This window comes from Aulonocara stuartgranti (assembly GCF_965226115.1).
Source record: "Aulonocara stuartgranti genome assembly, chromosome: 5".
In the NCBI taxonomy this organism is placed as follows: Eukaryota; Metazoa; Chordata; class Actinopteri; order Cichliformes; family Cichlidae; genus Aulonocara; species Aulonocara stuartgranti.
The window spans coordinates 22008628-22022328 of record NC_138943.1 but is presented as its reverse complement, the minus strand read 5'-3'; the positions used below and the strand labels follow the sequence as shown (position 1 = coordinate 22022328).

The following is a 13701-nucleotide window of genomic DNA, read 5'->3' as shown; positions in this document are numbered from 1 at the left end:
TCTGTGAGGATAACAAGTAAATAAAGGAACGACCAGGATATCACTGAGTTACATGTATTAGTGTCTCTAATTTGTTGCTCTTCTGGTTAATAATACAAAAATGTATCCATTTATATTTTATATTAATTTATGATATGGCTTTTTTTTAAATTAATACTTGAAAATTGTATCATAATAGCAATGACACTGCTCAGACTTCACGTGTAATATACCCGAATAACCTCATGCTGTTGGCACTTCTGTAGCATCTCACTCACAGCCTACATGTGGATGCCCTCTTTCAGGAACAGATCACAACCTGAAATCATAACGTGCTTCTGTTTGCTCAGCAGGGGCACTGTTGCCAGACATGTTGCTAAGTGACAAAGTAACACAACACATTGTTGTGTGTGTGTGTGTGAAACGAGTTGAGCTGGGTGCCGTGTATCAGGAGCATGCAGGCGGGGGAAAAGGAAAAAAAACAGCACTCAGGTCGTTTCAGGCGAGAGCTGTAAGACCTCAGCTTTTCTCTGCGTCTCTCACAACTGTAAATAATTAGATCTTGGATCCAGAGTTCATCATCCTTTTCATTTTCTCCGCCAGCAAAACATTTTGGCCGAGGAGTCACCCAGTTGTCTTCCCACACCTGCAGACAGATCACTGGAGCAAAATGAAAACAATGGTAAGAGTAAAACGACAAGAAATCCTGCCTACCTGCAGAGCCGCAGACAGATTACTACATCATAAATTACTGTGAGTTGGTGTCATGGTTATTCCCACATAGGTACCAGTTTATTTTGCGTCACTTCCACCATCCTTGTTAAAAGAATCAGGTTTGTGAGAATAATCAAGTAAAAGAAACTGGCCTTTTCAAGAAAAATGTCTCTAATTTCTAATTTGTGTTTGATTTTATAATTTATTTAAGTGGCTCCGTCTCATGGAGGTAATTCTGCTCTAGACCGCACCACCGGCAGCCCGTTACCTCCCCTGACTCAAGACGAAGGTGCAGGTAATGATTCTCTTCCCTCCCTCTAGTGAGCATATAGCAGGTGTCACATCAGAGTTGGTGATGAACTCTTAATTTAGGTATCGGTCTCACTGCTGAATCTTTATTTTGTTTATGTTTTTTCCCTTTAGGCACATTAAAAAAAACCAGTGTTTCACCTCGAAACATGTCCCAGTACAGGAATGTGTTCAATGAGCGCGCTAGGACGGGCTTCTGCTACTGGCTTGTGGAGAAGAGTCCAACATGTTAGTACTGACTGAAGCAAAATATAACACATACAATAATCTGCTTATTGCAACTTTCATGCACGTGTTGCTGGATTATCTAATGTGATACTGACGTCCCGAGTTCCAAAAAAGTTGTGACACTGTGTAAAATGTAAATAAAGACAGAATGCAGTGATTTGCAAATCCCATAAACTCATATTTGACTCACAACAGAACATGGAAAACATATCAAATGTTTAAACTGTGAAAAATCTACCAGTTTAAGATAAATATTTGCTTATTTTGAATTTGATGACAGCAACACATCCCAAAAAAGTCGACACAGGGCTGTGTTTACCAATGTGTACGGTCAGCTCCTCTCCCTTACAACAGCCTGTAAACATCTGGGAACAGAGGAGACCAGCTGTTGAACGTTTGGGGGAGGAATATTGTCCTAACCTTGTCTGATACAGGATTTTAGCTTCACAGCAATTCTGGGTCTTCTTTCTCATATTTTCCGTTTCATAATGTATTAAATGTTCTACTGTGGTGCCATGGTGTTGTAGTAGATCAAGTATATGGTTTAGCATTATCTAAAATAGGTGAGGCCTTCCCTGAAAAGTACATCATCTGGGTATTCGATTTTTTTTTCAGCTGTGTCCATTGTGCACAGAAATTTCTCTAGATTCCCTGAATCTTTTGATGATATTAAGTAGATGATGAGATACTCAAAGTCTTCACAATTTAATGCTCACAATAGAAAAATTTTATGTTCTATTGTGAATCTAATTTTTGATGGCAGACCATAAAATGAATCAAGTGATTCTCACAATCAAAATCTGCTGCACCACAGCAGATGATTGTATAAGAGATTATTCTTATACAGGAATGTTCATGACTGGGATGCTGTTATAAGGAAGGATAATGATACATGACCAGTTTACACATTGACATCTTTTTCTTTTCATTCCTGTAGGTAAAGGATGCAGCTTGGGTGCATATAAAACCTTTCTGGGATTACCAAAAGTTTGAAGAAACAGTTCACCAGACCTCTTCTAAAGATGCCCACATTAGTTTGAAAAGCTGAGCTTGCACTTACTTGAAAATCTGTAAAGAAGTATTATCAGAAATACACATACTTCTAGAAATTTGTTTAATTTTCTTATTTTTTTCTGCACAAGTATGAGGTATGGCGAATTACAAAATTTTATTTCCAAAAGAGACTTGATATATAGCCTACTCAAGTTCTCTTAGCAAAACATCTTTATTTTGTTTTTAGCATAAGTAATAATGATAATGGCAAATTTAAATTTAATAAGTTAAGCCTCGCCTCTCATCACCTTCATAAGTTGAGTGAAAATCTTGTATATTCCCTTGTGCTATAAACGCTGTATTCGTCTTTTTTATGGTTGACTTTGTCTTTAGTTTCAATTCATTCAGAAATGCCCCTAAGGCTACGTCCACACGTACCCGGGTATTTTTGAAAACGGAGATTTTTCTATGCGTTTGCACCTTTCGTCCACACGTGAGCAGCGCGATCTCCACCTTGGCCAGACTCTCATCTCTTGGCACATCCTGTGCCTCCACAAAGTCACTGTCATTCATTGTGATTGAAGACCTTCGATGTTGACGAAAAGTATCTGAAATGAAGGAAAAATTGAATATTTTCATTTTATGCAAACAAACAAAAGTCAAAACGTAATTTCCCATGATAAAATATTGTTGAAAAGAAGATTCTGTTCCATAGAAGTAACTGCAATGTGGCTTATTTCTGTATACCTGCTTAAACCTCAAATAATATTGAAGGCGAATGGAAGCTTTACTCCTGCAGTCGAGTTCAGCTTGCGAATGCTGTCTGGTGTTAATCTGGAAGGTTTCTACTGTGCCTTTGGAACCCAGGATCGCAAGTTCGATTCCTGCCTGGGGCGTCTGTATCCAGTAAGGGTCCTAAGGCTAGACCCCCTATGCTAAGCGAGCCTACCGCAGACATGAGCGAGACAGATAAATATGAAGGCATGCCGGCTCGGACGTCGCCCGGATCAACAAGGTCCGCGTCAGGTGTTGAGGAACCAGGGCACCCTGACGAAAAGTGGGCTACTGGAACAAGAAGGCATCGGTGGGCAAGAGACGAAAACAGGGCGTTGTTGGAATGCTACTACGCAAGTAACCCCGGCGGAAGGGGGTTCATGAATAGGATGACGGACCTATGGATTCTTCGATACCCAACATCCACAATGACGGCGAAACAACTAGTAGCTCAGTGTTCCAACATTCGAAAGAAGGGACTGCTCTCACAGCTAGAGATTGACGAGGTACAACACAAATGCTACGGCAAGGAGGAGTCAGGACGCCAGGTCAGGGGGGAGATATCATCACCCCCACCCGAGATTGGGTACATAGCCCCAAGTGCGATAGGAGAAGGATCGTTGAGTGCGAGAGGAACTGACCTGAAAAATAGGATAATGGCCAAGCTTGAAACCTGTATCCCCCGTAGCCGGTTACCAAGATTACGTGAAGTACCCTCAGAAGGTCTGCTAGATGATGTTAATGCAGCACTACGGACAATACCTACAACCACGATTACCGACACTAACAAGCTGATCTACAATACGGCAGCAGTGATCAGTGAGATGCTTGGCTACAAGTTGAACAGCCACAAGGGGCAGTACCCTCCATGGAGAAGGAGGCTAGAGGGCAAGATCAAAGTAGCACGGAGGGAGGTTAGCCAACTAACGGAGTTGCAGAAAGGTGCGACAAAGAAGGTGCATAAGAAATACAGTAAGCTGTCCATACCTGAGGCCTTGGAAACTGCCAAACAAAGACTCACAGCCTTGGCCAGCCGCTTGAGGAGGTACACCAGAGAGATAGAAGGCAGGAGAATAAACCAGCTGTTCTCCACAGAACCAGCAAAGGTGTACTCTCAGTGGCAAGGGAACAATAATAAGAGAACAGCACCACCAAGGCTGGAGACGGAGCAATACTGGAAGAGCATATGGGAGAAGGACGCAACCCATAACGGCAATGCTCAGTGGCTAGTGGATCTGAGGGCAGACCACAGCGACCTCCCTGAACAGGGTCCAGTAACCATCACAGTGGCAGATATCCAAGAAAGGGTCTCCAGTATGAAGAGTTGGACAGCACCAGGGCCTGACATGGTTCACGCCTACTGGCTAAAGAAGCTGACTGCACTCCACGAGCGTCTGGCAGCACAAATGAACCAGCTGCTAGTTAACGAGAGACACCCGGAATGGCTAACCGAAGGTTGGACAGTCCTGATCCCCAAGGACCCCAAGAAGGGACCGGTCCCCTCCAACTACCGACCAATAACCTGCCTCAGTACCACATGGAAGCTCCTGTCAGGCATCATATCGGCTAAGATGAACAGGCACATGGGTCAATACATGAGTGGGACACAGAAAGGAATTGGCAAGAATACCAGAGGCGCAAAACACCAGCTACTGGTAGACAGAACAGTCAGCCGAGACTGCAAGACCAGGGGCCCGTTCTTCGTACCTCGCTAAGTAGGTTAGCCGGATTAGATTGTTGACGATTTCGCGTGATCCTGGATCAGTCGGTTCCCTGAAGCTCATCCGGGACTTGCTGTCATAGCAACAGAGCCGTAAGCGTAAACCTGCTCGGGAGCAGGTTTACTTTATGTAAACAGGATTAGATCGCGGCCACGCAGGTATGTCCGCTTCATTTATACGAAAGCAACAGCGATATTTTTCCACTGTTTCACCATAAATAAATATTATCAATGTAACTAAAGATAATGCAGCACTTGATCCTTTTATTGATGTCACACAGATACATACAGGTCATTTCCTAAAAAAGGGAAATGTACTATTAACATTCTATTACATGTATGTGATTATTACAGATGTAATTCATATTTCAGAGTAGTAATTGTAAATTACTTCGTGTAATCAAGATGAGAGACCACGGCTATAAAAGCGAAGGTGGATTTGGGAAGCCTGTCGCAGCCATGTCCTGTCCGTATACGCGACCAACCCATTGCGGAAGGTGCAAGATTGATAAGGAGAGTCCTCAGAATTCAGCGTATATTGCGGGACAGACAGGATCCTTTAGCTCAGCGCGACAGTGTGCTCATAGAGAGATATCGATATTCCCGTGAGGGTATTATTTACTTAACCAACTTGTTGACGAGGGGGTGCAGGACCACCACCTGTCTTTTTTTCCTCTGCCCTTTTCTTGGTTGCTGTTATGAACAAACTAACAGAGTATTACAGGCCAGTATTACCTTGCCAAGAGACGCAAAGCAATCTAAGAGATAAATATTACCATTCTGTAGAATACTCCTGTATTCCACTTTTACTTGTTCCCATGTTCTTGTGGGTCCTGTTGTGGCTCTAATGTGAAAGGGGATATAATATAACATATTATAATATAATATAATGCCATATGATATTGGACAATATAGTGTCATATGATAGATCTACCCTACCGCCTACTGGTGTTGGCCAGAGGGGCCGATGGCGCGATATGGCAGCCTGGCTACAACCGTAGCTGCCTCCACCAGTGTGTGAATGTGGGAGTGAATGAATAGTGGTATCGTAAAGCGCTTTGGGTGCCTTGGAAAGCGCTATATAAACCCAATCCATTATTATTATTATTATTAAATTACCTACGAGTTTGATTTGTCAGCAACTTTCTGCCAGCCCTCTCTCCTTGCTTTTGCAGCCTTTGCAGTGTTCTCTTGCGTTTTAATTAAACTCTGAAACTCCTGAAATCCCTCACTCATGAGTTCTTGCTCTGCTGCCGGAAAATACCGAGCACGCCCCTTGGACATTTTCGCCGACCAATCAGCGGGTTGCCGATCAATGTTTCTACTATCGATGCGTAGCCCCTTTTACGACACCCAGTGATGTCACATTCCTGCGTCCAGCTGTAGTAATCGTCAACAGCAGGTGTGTTCGGGGAACCGGATTAGCGAGCTCACGGTTAGCGCGATGATTTGATCTTGGATGTGTCATTTAATCTTGGATGTAGTAAGCGACGTACGAAGAACGGGCCCCAGACTGACCAACCTGTGCACTGCCTGGATTGATTACAAGAAGGCCTATGACTCAATGCCCCACAGCTGGATACTGGAATGCTTAGAATTGTACAAGATCAATGGGACCCTAAGAGCCTTCATCAGGAACTCAATGGGGATGTGGCGTACAACACTAGAGGCCAACTCCAAGCCCATAGCACAAGTCACCATCAAGTGCGAGATCTACCAAGGAGATGCTCTGTCCCCACTGCTGTTCTGCATAGGCCTGAACCCCCTCAGTGAGATCATTAACAAGGCTGGCTACGGATACCGACTACGGAACGGAGCAGTTGTCAGCCACCTCCTGTACATGGATGACATCAAGCTGTATGCCAAGAGTGAACGAGACATCGATTCACTGATCCACACTACCAGGCTATACAGCAATGACATTGGAATGTCGTTCGGACTGGAGAAGTGTAGTCGGATGGTAACAAAGAGAGGGAAGGTAGTCAGAACTGAGGGGATTGAACTACCAGAAGGCAACATTGCAGACATAGAGGACAGTTACAAGTACCTGGGGATCCCGCAGGCAAATGGGAACCATGAAGAGGCCGCTAGAAAGGCTGCAACCACCAAGTACCTGCAGAGGGTCAGGCAAGTCCTGAGGAGTCAGCTGAATGGTAAGAACAAGATCCGGGCCATCAACACGTACGCCCTGCCCGTGATCAGGTACCCTGCTGGGGTAATAGGCTGGCCAAAGGAGGAGATAGAAGCCACTGACATAAAGACAAGAAAGCTCCTTACCATGCATGGAGGGTTTCACCCCAAGTCCAGCACCCTGAGGCTGTACGCTAAGCGGAAGGAAGGGGGCCGGGGACTGGTGAGTGTCAGCACCACAGTCCAGGATGAGACAAGGAACATCCAAGAATACATTGGGAAGATGGCCCCAACTGACCGAGTGCTCAGTGAATACCTCAGGCAGCAGAAACCCAAGAAAGAGGAGGGAGACGAGGAACCATCATGGAAGGACAGGCCCCTGCACGGTATGTACCACCGGCAGATAGAGGAGGTGGCTGATATCCAGAAATCCTACCAGTGGCTGGACAAAGCTGGACTGAAAGACAGCACAGAGGCACTAATCATGGCAGCACAAGAACAAGCTCTGAGTACAAGATCCATAGAGGCTGGGGTCTATCACACCAGGCAAGACCCCAGGTGCAGGCTGTGTAAAGATGCCCCAGAGACAATCCAGCACATAACAGCAGGGTGCAAGATGCTAGCAGGCAAGGCATACATGGAACGCCATAACCAAGTGGCCGGCATAGTGTACAGGAACATCTGTGCCGAGTATAACCTGGAAGTCCCGAGGTCAAAATGGGAGATGCCCCCAAGGGTGGTGGAGAATGACCGAGCTAAGATCCTGTGGGACTTCCAGATACAGACGGACAAAATGGTGGTGGCTAACCAACCGGACATAGTGGTGGTAGACAAACAGAAGAAGACGGCCGTAGTGATCGATGTAGCGGTTCCGAATGACAGCAATATCAGGAAGAAGGAACACGAGAAGCTGGAGAAATACCAAGGGCTCAGAGAAGAGCTCGAGAGGATGTGGAGGGTGAAGGTAATGGTGGTCCCCGTGGTAATCGGAGCACTAGGTGCGGTGACTCCCAAGCTAGGCGAGTGGCTCCAGCAGATCCCGGGAATAACATCGGAGATCTCTGTCCAGAAGAGCGCAGTCCTGGGAACAGCTAAGATACTGCGCAGGACCCTCAAGCTCCCAGGCCTCTGGTAGAGGACCCGAGTTTGAAGGATAAACCGCCCGCAGGGGCGTGCTGGGTGTTTTTTTTTTTTTAATATATATACGCTTTTATTTATTTTCTAGGTGGAGGTGTGTGAGAGTCTGACAGTCCACGTACAACGCGTCCTGAACGCATCACTTGGAGCTGCCACTGCATGTCACGACCAATCAGAGATCAGAACAGTTCAACGTTCCACACTTTCGACCGGAAAAGTGATTGTAAACAAACTAGTTGAGAAGTAGTTTTCTCGCTGCGGCGTTTAAAAATGTTTTTAACTTTTTCTGTTTTATAAGATAAGTAAGCGACTAGACAGATTAACTGATACGATTTTTATAATTTCGAGTAGCTGCCGTCTCGGACGATTGTAAACATTTAGGGAGCTACTTGCTAGCGTTAGCTACAGAACGCGACTCTCGCTGCGATAACAGTTTAGCATTATTTAGCTCCAATGCCTCAAGAAAGAGAGGAGACTCTTCTTCTGGTTCGTTCCCTGAACAGTCAGATACCAGTTAAAGTGCTGTTTTATAACCATAGTCCCCGTGTCGTACGGCCTTTGTGGATAAATTACCAGGGAGAACCGCATCCTTACAATGACATACAACCAGGGACTGGACTGAGGATGAACACTTACGTCGGTAAGACGGCTGCTTGCACGTTACTAGTGCATAAAGCGATTAGATAACAAGTGGCTCTTTGTAGCTTTATTGTAGCAAGGGTGCTTACTCAGGTATTTCTAGAGAAGCTTTGTTTTGTGTAAAAAAGCAATGAGTTTTCTCGGAATGCTGGTATCACCTGAACGCAGCTTTCTCAGAGAAGAACCCAGCCCAGACTAAAGGAAACCGATGGATGTCTAGGATTAGGTTTACTACAAACACACACACACACACACATATATATATATAGACCTGTTTTTATGCGGTCTGTTACATATGATGTCTTTACAGACTGGAAGTGAGCCTTCAGTTGTTTTGATTATCATCTGTGTTGCCAGCTCTTATTGATATGTGCTTAATTCTGTCTTGATCCTTGTACTGACTGACGGGTTGATTGGAGGTTTTTCTCTTTGTTTAAATAATATGTTTTAGTATTTTTGTCTGTCTTTTAATACCGAGATTCATAATAATGATAATAATAATAAAAATAATAAGCCATGTCTTGGAAACTGAACCTAGAATTGTATCACGAAAATCATGAAATAGTATCACCTTTCAAGCATTACTCTTGTATATTTGTACATTTTATATGTATTTTTCTCTTTATACTGTTCATATGTATATAGTGCTGAAAAAATGTGATTTCCTGTGTCGTTCAGTGGTGCTTTGGTACTCTCAGCCTCTCACTGAACGGGCTCCTGTGACTGACCAGCGTGTCATGGAGTGGGTGGGAAGTATTATCCAACATTGTCTTTATTTTGGACAACATCCACCTCTCCGACACCACCTTAACGAAGTCCAGCTCCATCCCCACAACATTACTGGCCTTACGGATCAGTTTATAAGTCTGTTGGCATCAGCGACCCTCAGCCTGCTCCTCCAGCATGCAACGGCATAGAGGATTGCACTGGCCACAACAGACTCGTAGAAAATCCTGAGCGTCTATCGTTTCATTTTACGCTATCGTTTGTTTTGTGGTGTCGCAAAATAAACTGAAATTAACTATTGTAAACTTATATTAATTTCTTAAAGTTCTCTCTTTCTCTTATATTTAATATAACCACACTACGGACGGACAAGCGCCTGTTTTTATGTGTTGTCGTTAGCAACAACGACGGTAAAATCAACACGTGTCCGCTTGTTTATTTTCCACATAAACCTTTCACAATAAAGCTCAAGATCCTGTTGAGATTTTTCAAAATAAACTGAATCACGTGAAAGAGTATGCAGAGAGTTTACGGATGAGAAGTAAACAACAGCTGCCAGGTGCTAGAAAATAAACCTTAGACTCAAAGGTTAGAGCAGGCTTTTCCCCGCAGCACGCTGTGTAATAAATACTCACAAAGAAAACGGCCCGTTACAACTTATGTCTAAAAATGTATAGTTTCATGCATCGGCTAAAACACTGGACTCCAGGTACACGATGCCCAGCTGGAAACACTTCACGCAAGTCGAGCTGCCCGAGATTCACAGAATTTTCAGAAAATGTAATTATATGATGTCTATCAGGATATGAGATTTTGGTCATATCGCACAGCCCTAGTTGGAAGCACTGGAAAAGTCAAAAAACATGACCCTCGCAGTGCTCGCTGGCTGGTCCAGATGGGTGTAGACACGATTAAGCAGATAGATGAGTGCGTCCTCAGTTCGGAGACGGGGCTGGTAAGCGAACTGAAGGGGGTCCAGATGTGGTCTGACAATGGGTCGGAGCTGGTCCAGGATGAGCCTTTCCAGAGTCTTCATGATGTGGGAGGTCAATGCCACAGTCCTGTAGTCCTGGGGGCCACTGAGGCGTGCCATCTATGGTGCAGGGACGAGGTATGATGTCTTCCACAGCACTGGGACCCTCTGCAGACCCAGACTCAGCATGAACAGCTTATGGAAGACTCCACAAAGCTGGGGGGCACAGGCCTTGAGGATGCGGGGACTCACTCCGTCTGGTCCAGCAGACTTGCCTGAGTGGAGTCTCCTCATTTGCATCTGAACCTGGTCTGCAATGAAAGTGATGGGTGTGGGAAGGGTGTCAGGATTCTCACCGGAGGCGACAGCGCTATGTGGAGAGAGAGGCAGGCACAGTGGTGTGGCTCTGGTACAGTAGGTGGGGTCTTAGGACCATTCTGGGTTACGCTATTTTATGGTGAGCGTTAGGCTGCGATTTTGTACCTGTTGATCCCTAATCTCGAAAAGGTACAACAAAAGGACAACGCAAGTTATCATGGCGATATACCCTGACAGGAATTTAACCACCACCCCAGTGTGCAGTTAACCCAGGGTTAACTGTTCGTAGTACAGGCCTCAGGCTTTAACTCTTAAACAGTGTTTCCGCTTGTATCTTTTCCAGGTCACCCGTGGATGTTCAGAGATGCAGAGACCGATGACCCTCTCAAGGTCAACAGCAAAGAGCTGTTTCTTCCTAAGCCAGCAGGGGGTGGAAATGTGACATATGCCAATATCAGTTTACCAGGTAAAACATCAGTTATATTACCTGAAGTCTCTGTGCCGTACAATTATGATTTAGTAGTAAGTGTGTATTAAGCTAGTTTCAGAGTATACAGAGTGATTGACATATTGATCAAATCATACAGGATAATTTCATGAAAAAATACGTAATAGTTTCTCTGGATATTATAGAAATTTTACCAGTTGTTTTTCTTTTTTTCATCAGCAATTTTCAGGGGAAACCACACAAAATAGTGTGACAGATGTTGTAATGTTTTAATTAAGAAACTCTGATGTTAGTATTGTTTGATTCACTTTTGGCATAAGAAGTTTTGGTAAATTTAGAGACAAACTGATCTATATTTGGATTTGTGAGTTGACAAAAAATCCCACACTGTTAACAAGCGTTTGTTTACACAGTTTACAGTCTCAAGGATCGAGCTCTTCAGGTTACTCGGCGTCTTGTGCGACCAAACGACTACAGGAGCTTGGAAATAGCGTGGTCCCTCCACGAGGAGCTCGAAGATCGCCCGAGTGTTTTGAAAGATCTCCAACGCATAAACCAGCGAGTAGCCCAACATCTGAAAGAGAACACACAAGGGCAGGAGGAGTGATGATTAAGGCAGAATGGATATTTATCACATAAGGACAGATGTTCTTGCACTTTCCGAGAACGTAAAGAACTTTAAAGATGAAACACAGGACTTACTTCACAGTGGCTATAAACACATTTTTTGGAAATCAGTTTCAGTTTGATCTTCTGTTTGTTTGTCACAGTTGTTGAACAGAAGAAAATGTGTTTTTTCCTTTTTTAGTAAGAGTTATATGTAATATAAATCCATCTTCTGTATGTAGCCACATTAGAATTCAGAGATCTGTGTTGTTCATATTCTTATTAGTAATGCTTGATATGAGGTTATCTTGCCATACCTGCACAATTCCCTTCAAAAATGGATGCTGTGTTGTATTCTATTGTTGTAGCTGTAATCTGTCAGAAATATTGGGTTATTAGGAACAGGTGAGACTGTCATAAAGGTTAACTCGCAGATGATTTCCAATGTGGGGAAAATACTGTGACCGAGGAGCTTATCCTCTTGTTTTTGTCTTCTTTTCTGTCTTCTTTGTAATAATTTTCCTGATGACACATTGCTGCTGTATGTAAAAGAGTTTTATTTGTATAATGAATAAAATATATACAAGTTTTATTAATGGATGGACGCCTTGATACCTTGGAACACTCTTCAGTTTACATTGCTGTTTTAGTTGTTGGTGCTGTCTCTAAATAAAGCAAATGTATAACAGTTATGTTTCACAGGATGTCCAGGGGATGTGAGGAAGTAATAGTTGTAAGAAAAAGAAGATTTCAGGGTGACCGCTAAGCCATTGGATTCAATTTTCCTGTTGACTCCTGGGGGAGCATAGGTCCGCAACAACACCACTCCAACGGACTCTGTTCTGGGCTGCTCTCTTTAGCTGGGACCACGTCATTCCGACGGCCTTCACTTCGCTCTCGACAGATCTTCTCCAAGTCTGTTTGGGTCTCCCCACTTTCCTTTTTTGCCTTGTAGGTTCCAGTCCAGTGCTTGCTTTGCGACATTGTCGAGTGGTTTTCGAAGTGTGTGGCCTATCCAGCCCCATTTTCTCTTCTTGATGTCTTGACCGACCGGGTTCTGGCTGGTTCTCTTCCAGAGGTCTGTGTTTGAGATCTTCTCAGGCCATCTGCTGTTGAGGATGTGTCTCAAGCACTTGTTGATGAAAATCTGTATCTTACTGGTAGTGGTCTTGGTCACCCGCCACGTCTCGGACCCATACAGAAGCACTGCTTTCACATTGCTGTTGAAGATACAGATCTTGCTGTGCTGAGATAAGCCATTGGATTCAGCAGTAACAGAAAAGCTGCAAAAATTACAACGTGGTCAAAAGAAGTGTCCTCTACTAAAACATTACAAAGACCAATGCCATACAGACCATCCTCTCCTCTACACATCTCTGCAATTAGCTGAGTGTAGTCAGCTGTGCCTAACTTACTGCCTCGAAAAGCACATTTTCACAAGAGTCTATGCAGTCCTTTGAAAAACATGTGCAATGCTCAGAAAAATCAACTTTGCAAAGTTAAACAAACCACAAGATTTCTGCAGCAATATCCTTTAGACAGATGAGAGCAAAGAGGAGATGCACAGTGCCACATTTCCAGAAAACCAAACACAGACGCCAACTGTCCAGCCACACAACCTGGGTACCTTGCAGTCATTGAACAGACCAGGAACACTTTTGTATACCAAAACAGAATCCAGTGAGGCTGTTTGTGCAACAGGTAAAGCTTTGCTCAAACTGGTTCATTCAACAGGACAACAATCCCAGGCTCAGCAGCAAATCTACAAAAGAATGGCTAAAAAAGAAAACAATCAAGGTGTTGTGCTGTGGTGGGACCTTAAATAGAACTGTGTGTAAATTAATGCCAAGATAATTAATGCATTTCTTTACATTTTAAAACAAGAATAGATGAATTCTAACAAGTTGGTATAATTAATACAGGTAACAGCGTAAATGGGTACACAGGTGTAAAAGCAATTTATGCAATCCTGTATGCTGTATCAAAAACAAAACAATTAAACATCCA

At 43.8% G+C, this 13701-nt stretch overlaps 2 protein-coding genes across 2 annotated transcripts; both read left to right on the top strand.

Annotated features, from left to right (window-relative positions):
- The first annotated feature begins 433 nt into the window (after positions 1–433).
- On the top strand, positions 434–2280 carry LOC309705967 (uncharacterized protein). The gene is made up of 6 exons (XM_082532052.1): positions 434–490; positions 583–661; positions 764–812; positions 905–988; positions 1117–1230; positions 2168–2280. Exons 1-6 carry the CDS (start codon positions 435–437, stop codon positions 2221–2223), a joined length of 438 nt encoding a protein of 145 aa, XP_082388178.1. The 5' UTR covers position 434; the 3' UTR covers positions 2224–2280.
- Positions 2281–8202: 5922 nt separating this feature from the next.
- On the top strand, positions 8203–12286 carry LOC309706691 (von Hippel-Lindau disease tumor suppressor-like). The gene is made up of 3 exons (XM_082533429.1): positions 8203–8624; positions 10984–11106; positions 11502–12286. Exons 1-3 carry the CDS (start codon positions 8438–8440, stop codon positions 11693–11695), a joined length of 504 nt encoding a protein of 167 aa, XP_082389555.1. The 5' UTR covers positions 8203–8437; the 3' UTR covers positions 11696–12286.
- Positions 12287–13701: the final 1415 nt, after the last annotated feature.